We start from the raw sequence: 15,158 nt of genomic DNA on the forward strand, positions 1-15,158 counted from the left end.
GTGTAGTTTTTTTGTTTTGTTTTAATGCAGACCTTTCCTAGAGCCAAAGAAGCACCTAGGTAAGTGATTACTTTGTTTCCAGATAGTTCTAAACCTGTTGGGCCAAATTAAACACATTTTTCTGATTTCTCTTTTATTTTGAGAATATGATGTAAGACATCTTGGAGTAGGGTGTTCTATATAAACCAGTGAAAAGTCACTGAGCTGAAAAAGTAGACTTGTTTTTTGTTTTTAGCTCTGCTACTTTCTTTATGATCTAGTCAAGGTTTTACCCTGGCACCATGTTCGATCATATACTGGATCTGCCCTCATTTCCCAGAATTAAGAGGATGACTCAATTACCTAGCGTTCATTGAACGGGCGCAGAATTGTTGGGCACGAGATTGGATGGGGAGGGGATACACAGCCATGCATCGGGCAGTGAAGCTTTGGAGTGCTGGTAGTTTAATGGAAGAGATAAAAAGCCCATGAAGTCACCATAGCAAGAGCATAACCTACACACTGTACAAATGGTTAGAGAAGGTACTGTGGAAGTTCGTTGGAGGAAGGATTCGTTTATAACCCAGGAAGGCTTTCAAGTTGAAGAGGGCATTAAGATGGGCCCTTGAAGAATGAGGAGGATTTCAACAGGACTTCCTTTTGGGAAGTTTGAGCCATTGCATTTGAAGGGAAAAGTGATTTTTAGAAGACTGGTGCCCTTTGGAGGCAGGTTTATTTGAGACTTTTGAAAATAAATGACCATTATCATTGGTAGTCTCTTAACCAGTGTAAGGAAGAAAGGACAAAATAATATATACATATACCCATATTTTATTGTTTGTTAAATAACCTTCGTTTGCTTCTCATCACGATGAAAAGATTACTATTTTAGATGCTTTATTGAGGTATAATTGGCACGACATAAAATTCACCTGTTTTAAGTATATAATTCAGTGGGCTTTAGTAAATTTATAATGACAGAGTTTACAAAGTTTTACAGTCATTGCCATCTAATTTCAGAATATTTTCATCCTCATCTCTTATTATTTCCATGAATGTTATATAAATTAGATACATAGTGTATATCCTTTTAGATTGTCTTCTTTCACTCAGCATAATTCAGTTGAGGCTCATCCAAATTGTTGGGTGTATCAATAGTTACTTCTTTTTTCTTGCTGAATGGTAAGTATTCCTACATATGAATATACCACTCATTTATCCATTCACAGGTTGATAGGCCTTTAGATTGTTTCCACTGAGCTGTTATGAAAAATACTACCATAGACCTACTTGAGTAAGTTTTTGTCTGGACATATGCTTTAATTCCTCTTGGGTATATATACCTAGGAGTAGAATTGCTGAGTCATAGACTAATTTTACATTTAGCTTTAGGAAGACTGCCAAGTTGCCCTCTAGGTGCCTGCACCATTTTATGTTCCTCCTGCCATTGTCTGAGGATTCCAGTTTCTCTGTGTCCCCGTCAGCACTTGGTACTGTCTTTTTGGTTTTAACCATCCTAATGGGTGTGAAGTGCTGTGTCACGGTGGTTTGGATTTGCATATCCCTAATTACTAATAAAGTTGAGTATCTTTTCATGTGCTTAGTGACCATCTGTATCCTTTGGAGTAAGGTCTGTTCAGGTCCTTTCCATGTGTTTTTATTGGGTTATTTGTAGTTTTATTATTGAGTTTTAAGAATTCTTTATATATTTTTGATACAGATATTTTCTCCAGTTTTACAAGTTGTCTTTTGACAGTGTCCTGTGAGGAACAAAAGTTTTTAATTTTTACAAAGCCTGATTTAGTCTTTCCTCATTTGTGCTTTTGATCTTGTATCCAAGATTGTCTGTTGCCTGGCACAAGGTCATGAGGATGTGTCCTGTTTTCTTCTGTAAGTTTTATAGCTTGAGTTGTTACATTTGGATCTGTGGTCAGTTTTGAGTTAATTTTTGCATATGGCACATGGTAAGGTTGTAAATTCCATTTTTTGCATGTGGCTATCCAGTTGTTCCAGCACAGTTTGTTGAAAAGACCATCCTTTCTCTTTCTCCCCAGAAGTGCTTCAGCATTTTTGTTGAAAGTTAGTTGACCCTGTGTGTTTGTTTCTGGACTTCTACATAGTGGCTCATGTTGTATGTGAATCAGGACAGTTTACCTCTTTGCAATCTTAATGCTTTTTATTTGTTAATCTTGTTACTCTAGCCAGAATGTCCAATACAATATTGAATGGAAGTGGTGATAGCAGACCTCACCTTCTCAATATTAGGAGGAAGACATTTGGGCTCTTGTCATTATGTTAGCTGTTGTTTTTTGGTAGATGTCCTTTTTAAGATTGAGAAAGTAAAGATTTATTGTCTTGTTTAAATTAAAATTCCGAATTTTGTTAAGCAGTATTTTTTCCTGAAGTGTTCTAGGTTAGTTTTAATCTGCCATTTGTATTTTTTGAAGTTTTCTACTCTAGAGACTTCTTTTGAAACATTGGGGCCTGGTTGTTAACTAAAAATGTTTCTGTAGGGTGTTTACACTGAATGGTGTAAGCAGGGGGGTTTGTATGACTCTGTTTTTTTATCATACCGACTGTCAAAGTAATTGGGAAGTTGCGATTGTAATGGGATGTTTTCCAGTTTTTAAAGTTTTTAATAACTTTGTTATTATTTGTATAAAGATTTTATTTATTTATTTATTTGAAAGAGAGAGAGAGAGAGCCCACACGAGTGGGGGCAGGGGCAGAGGGAAAGGGGTGAGCAGACTCCCTGCTGAGTAGGGAGCCAGATGCGGGGCTCGATCCCAGGACCCTGAGATCACCACCTGAGCCAAAGGCAGATGCTTAACTGACTGAGCCACCCAGGTGCCCCTTGTTGACTTATTATTGACATAAGATAAACTACCCATATTTAAAATGTACGGTTTGCTTAATTTTGATACACATATACACTGTGAAAACCATCAGTATAGTCAAGACAATGAACATATCTTTCACACCCAAGTTTGCTCTCAGCCCTTGGTAATTCCTTCCTTTTGTTTCTCCCTGCCCTTAATCCCAGGTCGCCATTGATGATGTCACGGTGGATTTATTTGCATTTTCTAGATTTTTAAAATAGTAATGGAATCATAGTAGGTACTATGTTTTGGTTTTGCTTCTTAATTTTGAGATTTATCCCTGTTGTTCAGCTGATGAGTATTCCAGTGTATAGGTATACTCCAATTATTTACCCATTTACCTGTCCATGAAAATTTGGGTTTCTATTTCTTGGCTGTTATAAAGAAGACCGCTCTGAATATTTCAGTGCAAGTCTTCATGTGGACATACATTTGGGTAAATACCTAAAATTGGAGTGGCACATGGTATCTACATATATACTTTTTAAAGAATGTGCTGAACTGGTTTTCAATGTGATTTACTCCATTTGGTGTTCCCACCGACAGTGAGAGTCCCAGTTGTTCTATATCTTTATCAGTATTTGGTGGCATCAGTCTCTCTTTACCTTTTTTTTTTTTGCGGACATAAAATTCATGTTGTTGTTTTTTTTAAATATAAAATTCATGGTTTTGAAGTATGTAGTTCAGTGGGTTTTAGTGTATTTCCAAGGTGGACAGCTGTCACCACAATCTAATTTGAGAACATTTTCATCACCCCCAAATAGAAATCCCGTACCTATTAGCCAGTCACTGTTTTCCAGTTCCGAGCCAGATATACCCCTAACAGAAATCTTTATCAGCACTCCTGTATCACTGGAGGCTTTCCCATGGTGCTGGAGTAATAATACATTGCTGTATTTGTTTCAACGATAAAAATTTGAGCTTTTTCCTTAAGGGGAGAGGGTGCTGGTGGGTGAGGAGATGAAAGCTGTTGGACGATCCTCATCCCCACCTCCCCTCTTCACAGGGGGAGAATGAAGGACACTGTTGTGTGGATTCACACGGCACTCACCCCAGTGTGACCCAGGGCTGCAGGCGCTCCTGCCCTCACTCATTCTCTGTTTAAGAACGTTGGAAATATTAGTCCCATTGAAAGTGTTGGCAAAACCTAAATCTTACTATTTCTTTTGTACATAGGTGGTCGCGTGATGGTAACAGATGCTGAAAGGTCCATGCTGTCTCCAGGTGGAAGGTAAAGCACAGTTCATCAGTACAAGTAAACCTCCACACCCCAGCGACTTTAGTTTTTAGAATCTTGAGGTATTAAAATATTAAAAAGGCCCATAGCACACGTCTTGAAGGTTAATATTCAGCTGATTCATTTGGGGTCCTATGAAAATGCAGTTTTTGACTGAGTAGTTCCTGGGGGAAGCTAAAAGCATAGGTTGATAACCACGTTCAGAAGAGGAGGGCCCGTCGAGTAAAGTGGAATTTGCAAGTTATTGTGCTACCCTACATTGTTATACGTTTTTCCCCAAAAGGTTGATTGGAATTAAAGTACTAAACTCAGTGGACAAGTTACATTTATGCAAGAAATAAATATGTAAATTTAACGTTGAGTCAGGTTTGCATTGACCTTGGTCAGGTGAATGATTTACGTGTTGGTGTGTGGATGGCCCGCGTCAGTGCACAGCTTCATCACGCCTTCTTTTCCTTTCAGCTGTGGCCCAGTCAAAGTGAAAACTGAACCCACAGAAGATTCTGGTATGTAGTAGCGCTTTTAGAATCCCACTATGAAGTAAGGGAGCCTTTTCCTTAATTTAGAAGGTTGTATTTTGACTCGTTATTTACTGTGATTTTTTTTTTTTTTAATGTTTTGATGAGAAGCAGACAGAACAAATTTATTCCAACAGTGACATTATTATTTTTTAATTTTTTTTTTAAAGATTTTATTTATTTGACAGAGAGAGACACAGCAAGAGAGGGAACACAAGCAGGGGGAGTGGGAGAGGGAGAAGCAGGCTCCCTGCTGAGGTATTGCTGTCCCCTCCCCCCATGTGGGGCTCGAACCCAGGACCCTGGGATCAGGACCTGAGCTAAAGGCCACCCAGGTGCCCCGACATTATTTCTTAATGTTACCAAATATTATACTAAAACCTGAAAAGTTTAGTTACTGAATGGTAGCCAGAAGTTTGTTGCTAACTACCCGTTAGTAAACAAAATTTGTTACTAGGTTCCCCCCAATTATATAAGAATAATAGTGTAAAATGTCAGCTCTTTCTACAGTGCTTTTTACACAAGCCAAGCAAATATCTCCTTACTCTCCCCGCCCCCTCCATCCCCCTGTTTCTACTCTCCAAGGAGATTGCTTTTAACTCTACGCTGGTTTTTTTTGCCTTCAGTTTCTTATTTTTAAATGTCAGCTTGTACTGTTATTTCATACAGATTTTTTTGGGTAACTTTATTGAGGTACAGTTTGCTGCCAAATTCACCTGCCCCAAGTATAAAATTCAGTGATGTTGGGTACATACTGAGTTTTGCAGTGATCACCATAATCTATTGTTGGAACATTTCTGTCATCCCAAATGGAAACCTGGTGCCCAAGTAGAAACTGTGTTCCCACCATTAGTCTAATTTTGGGTTTTGTAGGTGACCTGGACATTGCATATGAGTGGAATCCTACAATAGGGAGTTTTACATTTTGCTTCTTTTACTCTGCATCGTGTTGGGAGGCTCATCTTCAAAAATAGTTGTAGTGTACATAAGTAGTTCATACCTGAATAGTATTCCATTGTACAGATATACTACCTTTTCTTTATCCAATCTGTTTACCATTTGGTGGACATTTGAGTTGTTCCCACTTTCTGGCTGTTCTGAATAACATGGCTGTCAACATTCACATATTTGTCTTTGTTAGGAAAATACGTTTGTCTTCATTTCTCTTGGGTAGATAGATACCCAGGAGCAAATTGCTGGTTCTATGGTAACTCTGTGCTTAACTTACAAGCAACTGACAAATTGTTTTCCAAAGTGGCTGTACGTTCTTAGCAGCAGTGTATGGGGGTTTCAGTTTCTCTGTATCTTGGCCAACATGTGGTATTGTCTGTCTTTTTTGATAATAGCAATTCTAGTGAGTATGAAGTGGTATCTCATTGTGTGGGGTGTTTTTTTTTAATGCTTTTAAATAGACATTTTATTTTTAGAGCAGTTTTAGGTTCACAACAAAATGGAACAAAAAATATAGAGGGTGTTTTCATGGATCTTTTACCCTGCACATGAAAACCCTCCCTCCCACGATTAACATTCCACATTAGAGTGGTATTAGAAATGATGAACCAGGAGTGCCTGGGTGGCTCAGTCGTTAAGTGTCTGCCTTCGGCTCAGGTCATAATCCCAGGGTCCTGGGATCGAGCCCCGTGTCGGGCTCCCTGCTCCTAGGAGAGCCTGCTTCTCCCTCTCCCTCTGCCTGCCGCTCTGCCTACTTGTGCTCTCTCTCTCTGTCAAATAAATAAATCTTAAAAATAAACAAACAAATAAATAAATAATGATGAACCATTATCACCCAGAGTCCATAGCTTACATTAGGGATCAGTCTTGTGCATTTTGTGGGTTTTGATAAATGCATAATGACATGCATTCACTATTACAGAGCATACAGAAGAGTTCCACTGCCCTAAAAATCTCTGTCCTCTGCCTTTTCATCCGTCTCTCTTCTCTAACACCTGGCCATCAATCACTGATCTTTTTACTGCCTCTATTGTTTTGCCTTTTTTAGAATGTCCTAGAATTGGGATTTTAATTGCTTTTTCCTAACGATGTTGAACATCATTTTATGTGCTCATTAGTTACTTCTATATTGGTTTGATGAAATGTCTTTTTAAATCTTTTGCTCATTCTTTAATTATGTTGTTTGTTTTCTTTCTTTTTTTCTTATTTATTTATTACTGAAATAGAGTTGACCTACAATGTTACATTAATTTCAGGTGTACAACATAATAATTCGACAATTCTCTACATTATTCAGTGCCCACCATGATAAGTATGACTACCATCTGACACCATACAACATTATTACAGTATTGACTACATTCCCTATGCTGTACTTTTAATCTCTGTGACTTAGTTATTGTATCATTGAAAATTTGTACCTTTTAATCCTTTTCCCCATCCCCCCATGCATCCCTTCTGGCAACCACCTGTTCTCTGTATTTAAGAGTCTGTTTGTTCATTTGTTTTGTTTTTTATGTTCCACATGTAAGTGAAATCATCTTGTCTTCATCTTGTCTGACTTATTTCACTCAGCATAATGCCCTGTAGGTCTGTCTGTGTTGTCACGGATGGCAAGATTTCCTTCTTCTTTGTTTCTCCTTTTTTTTTTTTTCCATTTTCTTTTTTTTGATATTTTAATTATAAGAGTTTTTTTTATATATTCTGGATACAGTTTTTTTAAATCAGAAACAATGTTTTGCAAATATTGTTTTCTACTCTGTGGCTTGTGTTTTCATTTTCTTAATGGTGTCCCTTCAAGCCTAAAAGTGTTTTCATTTTGATGCAATTCAGTTTTTCAGATTTTTCTTTTATCACATGGGGCTTTGATGTTTTTACATCTGAGAAAACCTAAACTCTTTGCCTCACCTGAGATCATGAGGAATTTTACATTGTGCTGTGTTTTTCTTCAGTTATACAGTTTTAACTCTTATGTCTAAGCCTCAGGCCTGTTTGAGTTCATTGTTGCACGGGTTGCCAGGGAAGGGTCTGATTCATCCTTCCGCGTGTGGATGCCCCGCTGCCCTGGCGTCCTTTGGGCGTCCTTTGTTGAAAAGCTATCCAGTCCCCGTCGGATCGCCTCAGCACCTCTATCAAACTGCAGGTGACCAAGTGTATTGCTGTCCCCGTGAACTCGAACGCCCAGTCTTAGACGAGCAGCACCATACTGTAGCTCATGTCATTTGAAGGTTTGGTTTTGTTATCTGTTAACATATGGAACAATGAGGGTATAATGATTTTACTATCTCCCAATGCTGCAGCTCCTGTCCCACTTGGACCATCTAGTTAAATTGATTTTTACTGTTCAAGTTCTTTGAGAACTGAGCATGATCTTGGACATTTTACTTTAATGTTTGCTTTCTTGCCATGTTCCATTTCTGGGGCGCAAGTGGTTTTGCTAATTTATAAAACATACAGCTCTTCCTGACTGGATTGCAATTCCATTGTTAGGATTTTTTTTCTTTTTTTAAAAGATTTCATTTATTTGGCAGAAAAAGAGAGAGAAAGCACAAGCATGGGGAGCGCCAGCAGAGGGAGAAGGAGAAGCAGGCTCCCTACTAAGCAGGGAGCGTGATGCGGGTCTTGATCCCAGGACCCTGGGATCATGACCTGAGCTGAAGGCAGACGCTTAACCGACTGAGCCACCCAGGCGACCCAGGATTTTTTTTTCTTACTCTGGTTCTATGAATGAAAGCAACTTCATCTTTTAAAGATAATACATAATTTTAAAAGATCATTGTATTATTACTAAGAATATAAGTTATAATTAGCTTTGGTGATTGGCAACGAGAAATGGACATTTACTGCATTTTCTTATTGAAGCCCATATATAAACTGTGTAACCTGAGCAGAGGCTATAGCTGGGGTCCAGAAATTTTAATTGTGTCAAATGCAGTTTTATATCACTGCAAAATAGTGATGTTTTTGGTTTCACCTCTTAGAGGGGACGGAAGCTGATTGTAATTTTGTTATATCCCAGTTTGCGCTGTTGCAGAGCCTGTCACTGTGGAGCTTTTACTCTGCTCTCACATTAGTTAAAACATTATCTTGGGGCGCCTGGCTTGCTCAGTCGGTAGAGCATGGGACAACTCATGATCTCAGGGCTGTAAGTTCGAATCCCATGTTGTGTGTAGAGATTACTTAAGTAAAAAAATCTTTAAAACAAATTACCTTATGCAGTGAACTTCAGACTTAAGGTTCATCTAGGAACACAAGGATATTATTAGAAAATCTCTAAACTCACTTTCTCATGTTATCGAAATAATTAGAAATAATAATATCATCTGAGTAGATGATAAGAAGGCTGCAGAAATCCTTAACCTGATTGGTTGGGCTGTCATACAGAGCTGCAAATGCCAACCCATCATTGTGTTGAATAGAGAACCACTGGAAGCACTCTTCATAGAAAGAGGTGCACTTTCACCAGTTTCTTGGCCGTGTTCTAGTACAAACCAGTACAAGGATGAGGTGTAAGTAATTAGGAAGTGGAGGCACCATTAACTTGTACAGATGATTGGATTGTGTGTGTAGAACACCAGAGAATCAACTAGAGAACCGAAAACAACATGCCGAGAGTCTGACTTGACTTTGTGAAGTGTGAGAAATTCCAGATATAATAAGAGTTCCTTTGAAAGATTTCTAAGTACTACATTTGACTAAGAAAGAATTAAAAATGAAGGATGGCGGGGCGCCTGGGTGGCTCAGTCGTTAAGCGTCTGCCTTCGGCTCAGGTCATGATCCCAGGGTCCTGAGATCGAGCCCCACGTCGGGCTCCCTGCTCAGCGGGAAGCCTGCTTCTCCCTCTCCCACTCCCCCTGCTTGTGCTCTCTCGCTCTCTCTCTCTATCAAATAAATTCTTTAAAAAAAAAAAAACTTAAAAAAACACTTTAAAATAAAAAATTTAAAGGCTAATAAAAAAATTTATTATTCATCGATATCCGGTGGTAGTATTTCTCCAACTAACTAGCACTTTGTCTTGTAGACACTTGTGTATCAGCAGATACAGAGCCATCGCCTTACTGGGTTGAATGGCAACGAGAAACTCCACTGATGGGAACCGGAGATTAACTGCCGTTTTTATAAGGCGGCAAAGGGTCAAAGAACACGTGTACCTTAAAATGATAAGAAAGGGGCGCCTGGCTGGCTTGGTTGGAACTCATGACTCCTAATCTCGGGGTTGTGAGTTCAAGCCCCATGTGGGATACAGAGATTACTTAAAAATAAAATTTTTAAAAATAAATAAATAAGATGATAAGAATACCAAAGTATCATCTGTAATAAAGCAACAGTTTAAGCAGTCATCAAGAATTTTTAAAGCTGCTGTTTCTATCTGCTCTTTACTGAGTATGAGCAGAGTGTTTGCCAGTCTGCCGGCACAACTTCATCTTTGTTGGATTTTTATCTCCATTTCTTTAACTCTACTAAGCATTTTCTCTTGCTTCTTGAATCTCTGATCATTAATTTTTTGGATTAGCTCTTTGTAAGTACAATACAACCCTTTGTCCTCTGTCTTGCAAGTAGCCATTCCCTGTGTCTTACATGTCCTCTAGACACATTTTGGCTGACTTTGCCATCCTTCATTTTTTTTTAAGATTTTATTTATTTATTTGACAGGGAAAGAGGTAACAGTGAGAGAGGGAACACAAGCAGGGGTGTCAGAGACGGAGAATCCCAAATGTTTTTCCCCCTCCTTTTCTTGTATAATTCCCTCCTGTTAGAATCCTGCCCATCAGATATTCTTAGTATATTTACTTCATTTGACCTGTGTGCTGTTGTCTAAGCCATGGCTCGTTGCTACCCTCCTTACCTCACTGCCACTCTGACCTTCCCTGTTGGGCTGTCACCACTCATGCTTGCCCCCTCATCTAGCTCAGGCTCCTAAAGCCCTCGCTCAGTTTCCCCTGCCACTCCTGTCAGTCCTCTTCTCATTCTGCCACCATAGGCCAAGTCTTAGTTTTTTGGGAGACGTGCAAGAAGGTACCGTTGGATATCTTTATTGGGAGGAAGTATTTGAATCTTTTATATTTTTTTACAGAAGGTTTTTCCCTTTCTTTTTCATGCCATAGGAGATCTCAGTTTTCTCTTTAGCTTTTAGTTGATTGCACTTAAATCATCATTTTGGACATTGTTTTCTCTCTTATATTCACATAGTCATTTCCTGAATAGTTTGTATCTAAAAATAAACATGCTGAATTGAGGAAAGTCCTATTTTATTGAATTCTTTAGCTGTCTGTATGTATGGATATAATAGTGTTGCTATCATAGAGGTTTCTTTTTTCTCCCCTGTACTTTATATCTCCATATTCTCAATTTATGCTGCAGTTTCTTTTAATATTTCCATTTTACTTTATTTTTTATATATTTCTTGGGTATAACAGTCATGGTCCAGTCAGGAGAAAAAAGCCATACCAGTTATTTGAATGGAGAAAATTTACTGTAATGATGAACTGGTTATAGTCATTAGCTTTGTAACAAGAAAGAGTATGTTAAAGTATAAGTAACAACCCAGGGAATTGGCTGCCACCCCTAGAACTTTAATTTTGACTTACGAGGTGGGAGACTATTTGGATGTTACTGATGTCTGAGGGGACGGGGACGTGTTAAAACTGGTTCTGGTAGTGTTGGAAAAATTTTCCAGTGGGTCTTGCTATTGCTATGGGAAGGGTCTACTTTCAGCAGGTTGATGGAGGACACAAGCAGTGACCTACCCTGATTGGAACAAGATGCAGACAAGAAGCCAAAAGGAAGTCACGGGTTCATGTTCTCTACTCTAGCCTTGTAGCCTCCTCCCTGCTGTGTTCCCTTGGGAGTTTTTGCAAGGAGCCAAACTGATTTGCAGTCCAGGCTCCAGCAGGGTCTCAAAGGGTGTGTCTGGAACTGGGACAAGAGCTTCATGACTGCACTGACTACTGCCTCTGGCTGCTCCATCCACACCCTTCTCCACGTATTTGGACTTTCCTAGAACAGCAGAACATCTGTTCCCTGCTGATAGGATGTAGCTCTCTTTCCTACAGAGTCAATCATTTCTGCCCTCTCCCCAGAATGAGGACTTCCAATGTTCTGACAGTCATTGTGCCTATCCCTAGGAGACCTATTAGTGTCCATTCATGAGGTATATTATTTGTGTCTCAAATGTACTCTCAACCTGTTTGAATATTCTTTTTTCTAGAGGCTACATGGTAACAGAAGCTGAACAAAACTTGTAAAATAATAATGCAAAGTAGAATGGAGAGCAGTTTATATATCCAAATACATTGTATTTGCAGAAAGACACACTCCTAACATGGAAGAAAATATGCACAGTGTTCACATTTCTACAACTTGTCACAAGAATTCATACCTTCTTTAATTCATTACCCATTATATTGTATTTCCTTTGCCTTCAGTCAGGACCTTAGCTGGTAAGGTTGTTTACCTGGTTGAGGTCACCTGAACCTTCATTCCTGTACCCCAGTGGATTTGCCTTTTTTGTTTGCTTTCATTTTTCTCTTAACTTTTACTGATGAACACTGATGTAGTAAAGAGACAGCCCACAGAATCTCAGGGGTTCGAGATTGTTCCCTGCCGCTGTTGTAGGGAGCAAGCCTGTTTCCTGTTGGTAATTGCTTGTTGCTTTAGGAGTAAGTGTCCCTTAGCATGGCAAGCTGGTCCTTTTTGAGCTATTTCCAGTTGACAGGATTCTCTGTGTGCTTCTCATGTCACATAGCGCCAGCACAGGATTAGTCCATCAGGAGAACTGTGTGGTTGTGCTTAGCCTTCCTACATGTGCGGTTGGGCAGTATGTGCTTTTGTGTCTAGCCACAGAGGTCCACGTCCAATTATCTATCCTAATTGTTGGCAGAGCGTTAGGCAGAAAGGTGTATGTGGTACCCTTGTTAATAAAGGGATTTATTAGGAGGGGAAAAGAATCAACATATCTTATTAAAGTGATTCTTAACTGCGGAGTATTGAGTCATTACAGCTGAGGTTTACAAGTGATTTCCTTCCTTCCTTCTGTCCATCCTCCTTTCAGAAGGAGGCAGAGGGCAGAGGGAGAGGGAGAGAGACAGTCATAAGCAGGTTCTGTGCCCAGCATGGAGCCTGACGCAGGGCTCCCATGTCTTGACCCTGAGATCATGACCTGAGCCTAAGACAGATGCATAACCAACTGAGCCACCCAGGCGCCCCTACGAGTGATTTTCAATAGTTTGTAAAAGTCTGTAAAAGTCTTTTTTATTTCTTTAGTAAGCTCTACACCCAGCATGGGGCTTGAACTCATGACCGTGAGATGAGGAGTCGTGTGCTCTACTGACTGAGCCAGCCAGGAACCCCTGTAAAAGCATTTTTAATGTTGAGTGAAAAGAGAGTGTGACTAATTTTCTTCAAATCCAAAGATAAGAATGTCAGAGAAAAAAGCAGCAAATAATCTCAGAAAATTAGTAATAGTTAAAACTTTGTTTAGTTTGGATTTTAGATGAATTTTGCCCCTTTGCTACCTAGCAAACTTTTGTCCTTTCAAAGTCTTTATGTATGCATTGCTTGCATTATTAGGGCAGGAGAGATTTTCCTACACCATCTACCTGCATGCCCTACAGTGTAATTAGATACTTTGATTTGTTTTTACAGGTATTTCCCTGGAAATGGCAGCTGTGACAGTAAAAGAAGAATCAGAAGATCCTGATTACTATCAATACAACATTCAAGGTAATACTATGCATTCCATTTTTCTTTCCAAAAGTTATTGGTGGTTAAAATTCAAATTTATCAATTGCTTGAGTTCGTTAAATACTCATTTATTGATTGTTTCTTGATTGGCATGCATGCTTATAATTTATCACTGGAATAAGATAGATTTCAAAAATGTGGCAGTGAAATAAGTAATCTGTCTACAGGGGAAATGTAAAATAGCCATTAATATTCTTAAAAGGATAAGCAAAAGTTGTGGCACAATTTAGAATTCAATTCTAGTTTCTAGTGTTAATTTGCAAGACACAAGAGGTCTTCTGAACCTCGAATGCTCTATTTGTGCAACAAAAAAATACTTGTGTAAGTATTATCATTATCTTAAAAATCTGTAAAAGGTAAGACATTAATAAATTTTTAGCTATTATTTATCACTTTGTTCCACATCTTTCTGCTTGCTTATTAGGGAGGCATTAAAGGTTGTGGTTTTATAATGCAGTTTGCTCTTACCCGTCATTGGATTTTAGTTTAGAAGAACGTTTTCTATATTTTATAGTCCATTTTATTTTTATAGATGCATAAAATACATGAAAATATTTAAAGTATAAAAGCTGATTAGTTTTGTTGTCGATATATACCTATAAAGATATCTTCACTGCAGTCAGGATAATGACATTTCCATAACCCTCAAGTTTCTTTGTGTTCTGTTGCAATTCACTGCCCTCCCCAGCCAACCAGTGATCTGTTTTCTGTCATTTGACATGAGTTTCCATTTTTTTAGAAATTTCTATAGGTGGAATCATTATAAAGTATGTACTGTTTTCTTGGGATGGGATGTGACTTCTTTCATTCCACATAATTGTTTTGAAATTCATCCACAGTGTTACATATATCCATAGCTAATGCTATTTTATTGCTGAGGATTATTCCATTGCTTGGCTGTCTACCACAATTTGTTTATCTCTTTGTATATTGATAGATATTTTGGTTGTTTCTAGTTTGGGGGGGCTCTTAAAAAAAAAGTTGCTGTGAATTTTTGTGTGCAAATTGTTGTATGGAAATATGCCTTCATTTCTCTTGAGTAGATTCCTAGAAATGGAATAGCTGGGACATATGGTAGGTATTTAATTTTGTAAGAAACCCGCACAGTGCTTGTACTATTTTACATTTCCACCGGCAGTTCCTAGTTGTCCCACATCCTTACCAACACTTGTCGTGTCAGTCTTCTTTTTAGCCATTTTAGTGAGTGTCTTGCAAGACCTCATTTTACTTGTGATTTGTGATTTGCCTAATAGTTGTAGCTCATTTAAAAAGATAAGCCCTTACCAGTTCTGGAGCATTGTAAAAGTTTTATGAATAAATTTATTCTGATTTGTAATCATGTGAATATCTGTATACATATATTAAACTGTTTCATAGTGAATTTCATTATTTTTATTTTTAAATTTATTTTTTTTAGAATTTCATTATTTTTATTCGTCAGTTTTGAACACTTTTTAAAATTTTTTTAAAAAGATTATTTATTAGAGAGAGAGAGAAAGAGATCACAAGTAGGCAGACAGGCAGACAGAGGGAGAGGGAGAAGCAGGCTCCCTGCTGAGCAGGGAGCCCGATGCGGGGCTCGATCCCAGGATGCTGGGATCATGACCTGAGCCGAAGGCAGATGCTTAACCAACTGAGCCACCCAGGAGCCCTGAAAATTTTATTTCTTGTGATGTTAGTAATCACACGGCTAAGAGGTTGAGACAATTCTATGGAGTTTTAATTAAACAGTTAAAATTTTGGAAAAAATTTAGCCTTTATAAAAGTAGCTGTTGGTACCTTACTAATACATGGGCATAAATTTAATAAATATTGTGGAATACAATAGTCTTTTTTTGTTCTTACACAGAT

General features: G+C 38.4%; 1 protein-coding gene across 10 annotated transcripts in view; it reads left to right on the top strand.

Moving 5' to 3' along the window:
- GTF2I (general transcription factor IIi) overlaps window positions 1-15,158 on the top strand; it is a 108,399-nt gene that overhangs the window by 36,276 nt on the left and 56,965 nt on the right. For all 10 annotated transcript variants that reach the window (XM_034988688.1, XM_034988690.1, XM_034988693.1 and 7 more), the window contains 4 exons: window positions 31-59; window positions 4,035-4,089; window positions 4,558-4,601; window positions 13,209-13,286. In XM_034988688.1, coding sequence (XP_034844579.1) covers window positions 31-59; window positions 4,035-4,089; window positions 4,558-4,601; window positions 13,209-13,286 — 206 coding nt within the window. The remainder of the gene's footprint in view (window positions 1-30; window positions 60-4,034; window positions 4,090-4,557; window positions 4,602-13,208; window positions 13,287-15,158) is intronic.

The sequence above is a fragment of the Mirounga leonina genome, unplaced genomic scaffold, assembly GCF_011800145.1.
Source record: "Mirounga leonina isolate KUSES-001 unplaced genomic scaffold, KU_Mleo_1.0 Mir_454, whole genome shotgun sequence".
NCBI classification, from domain to species: domain Eukaryota; kingdom Metazoa; phylum Chordata; class Mammalia; order Carnivora; family Phocidae; genus Mirounga; species Mirounga leonina.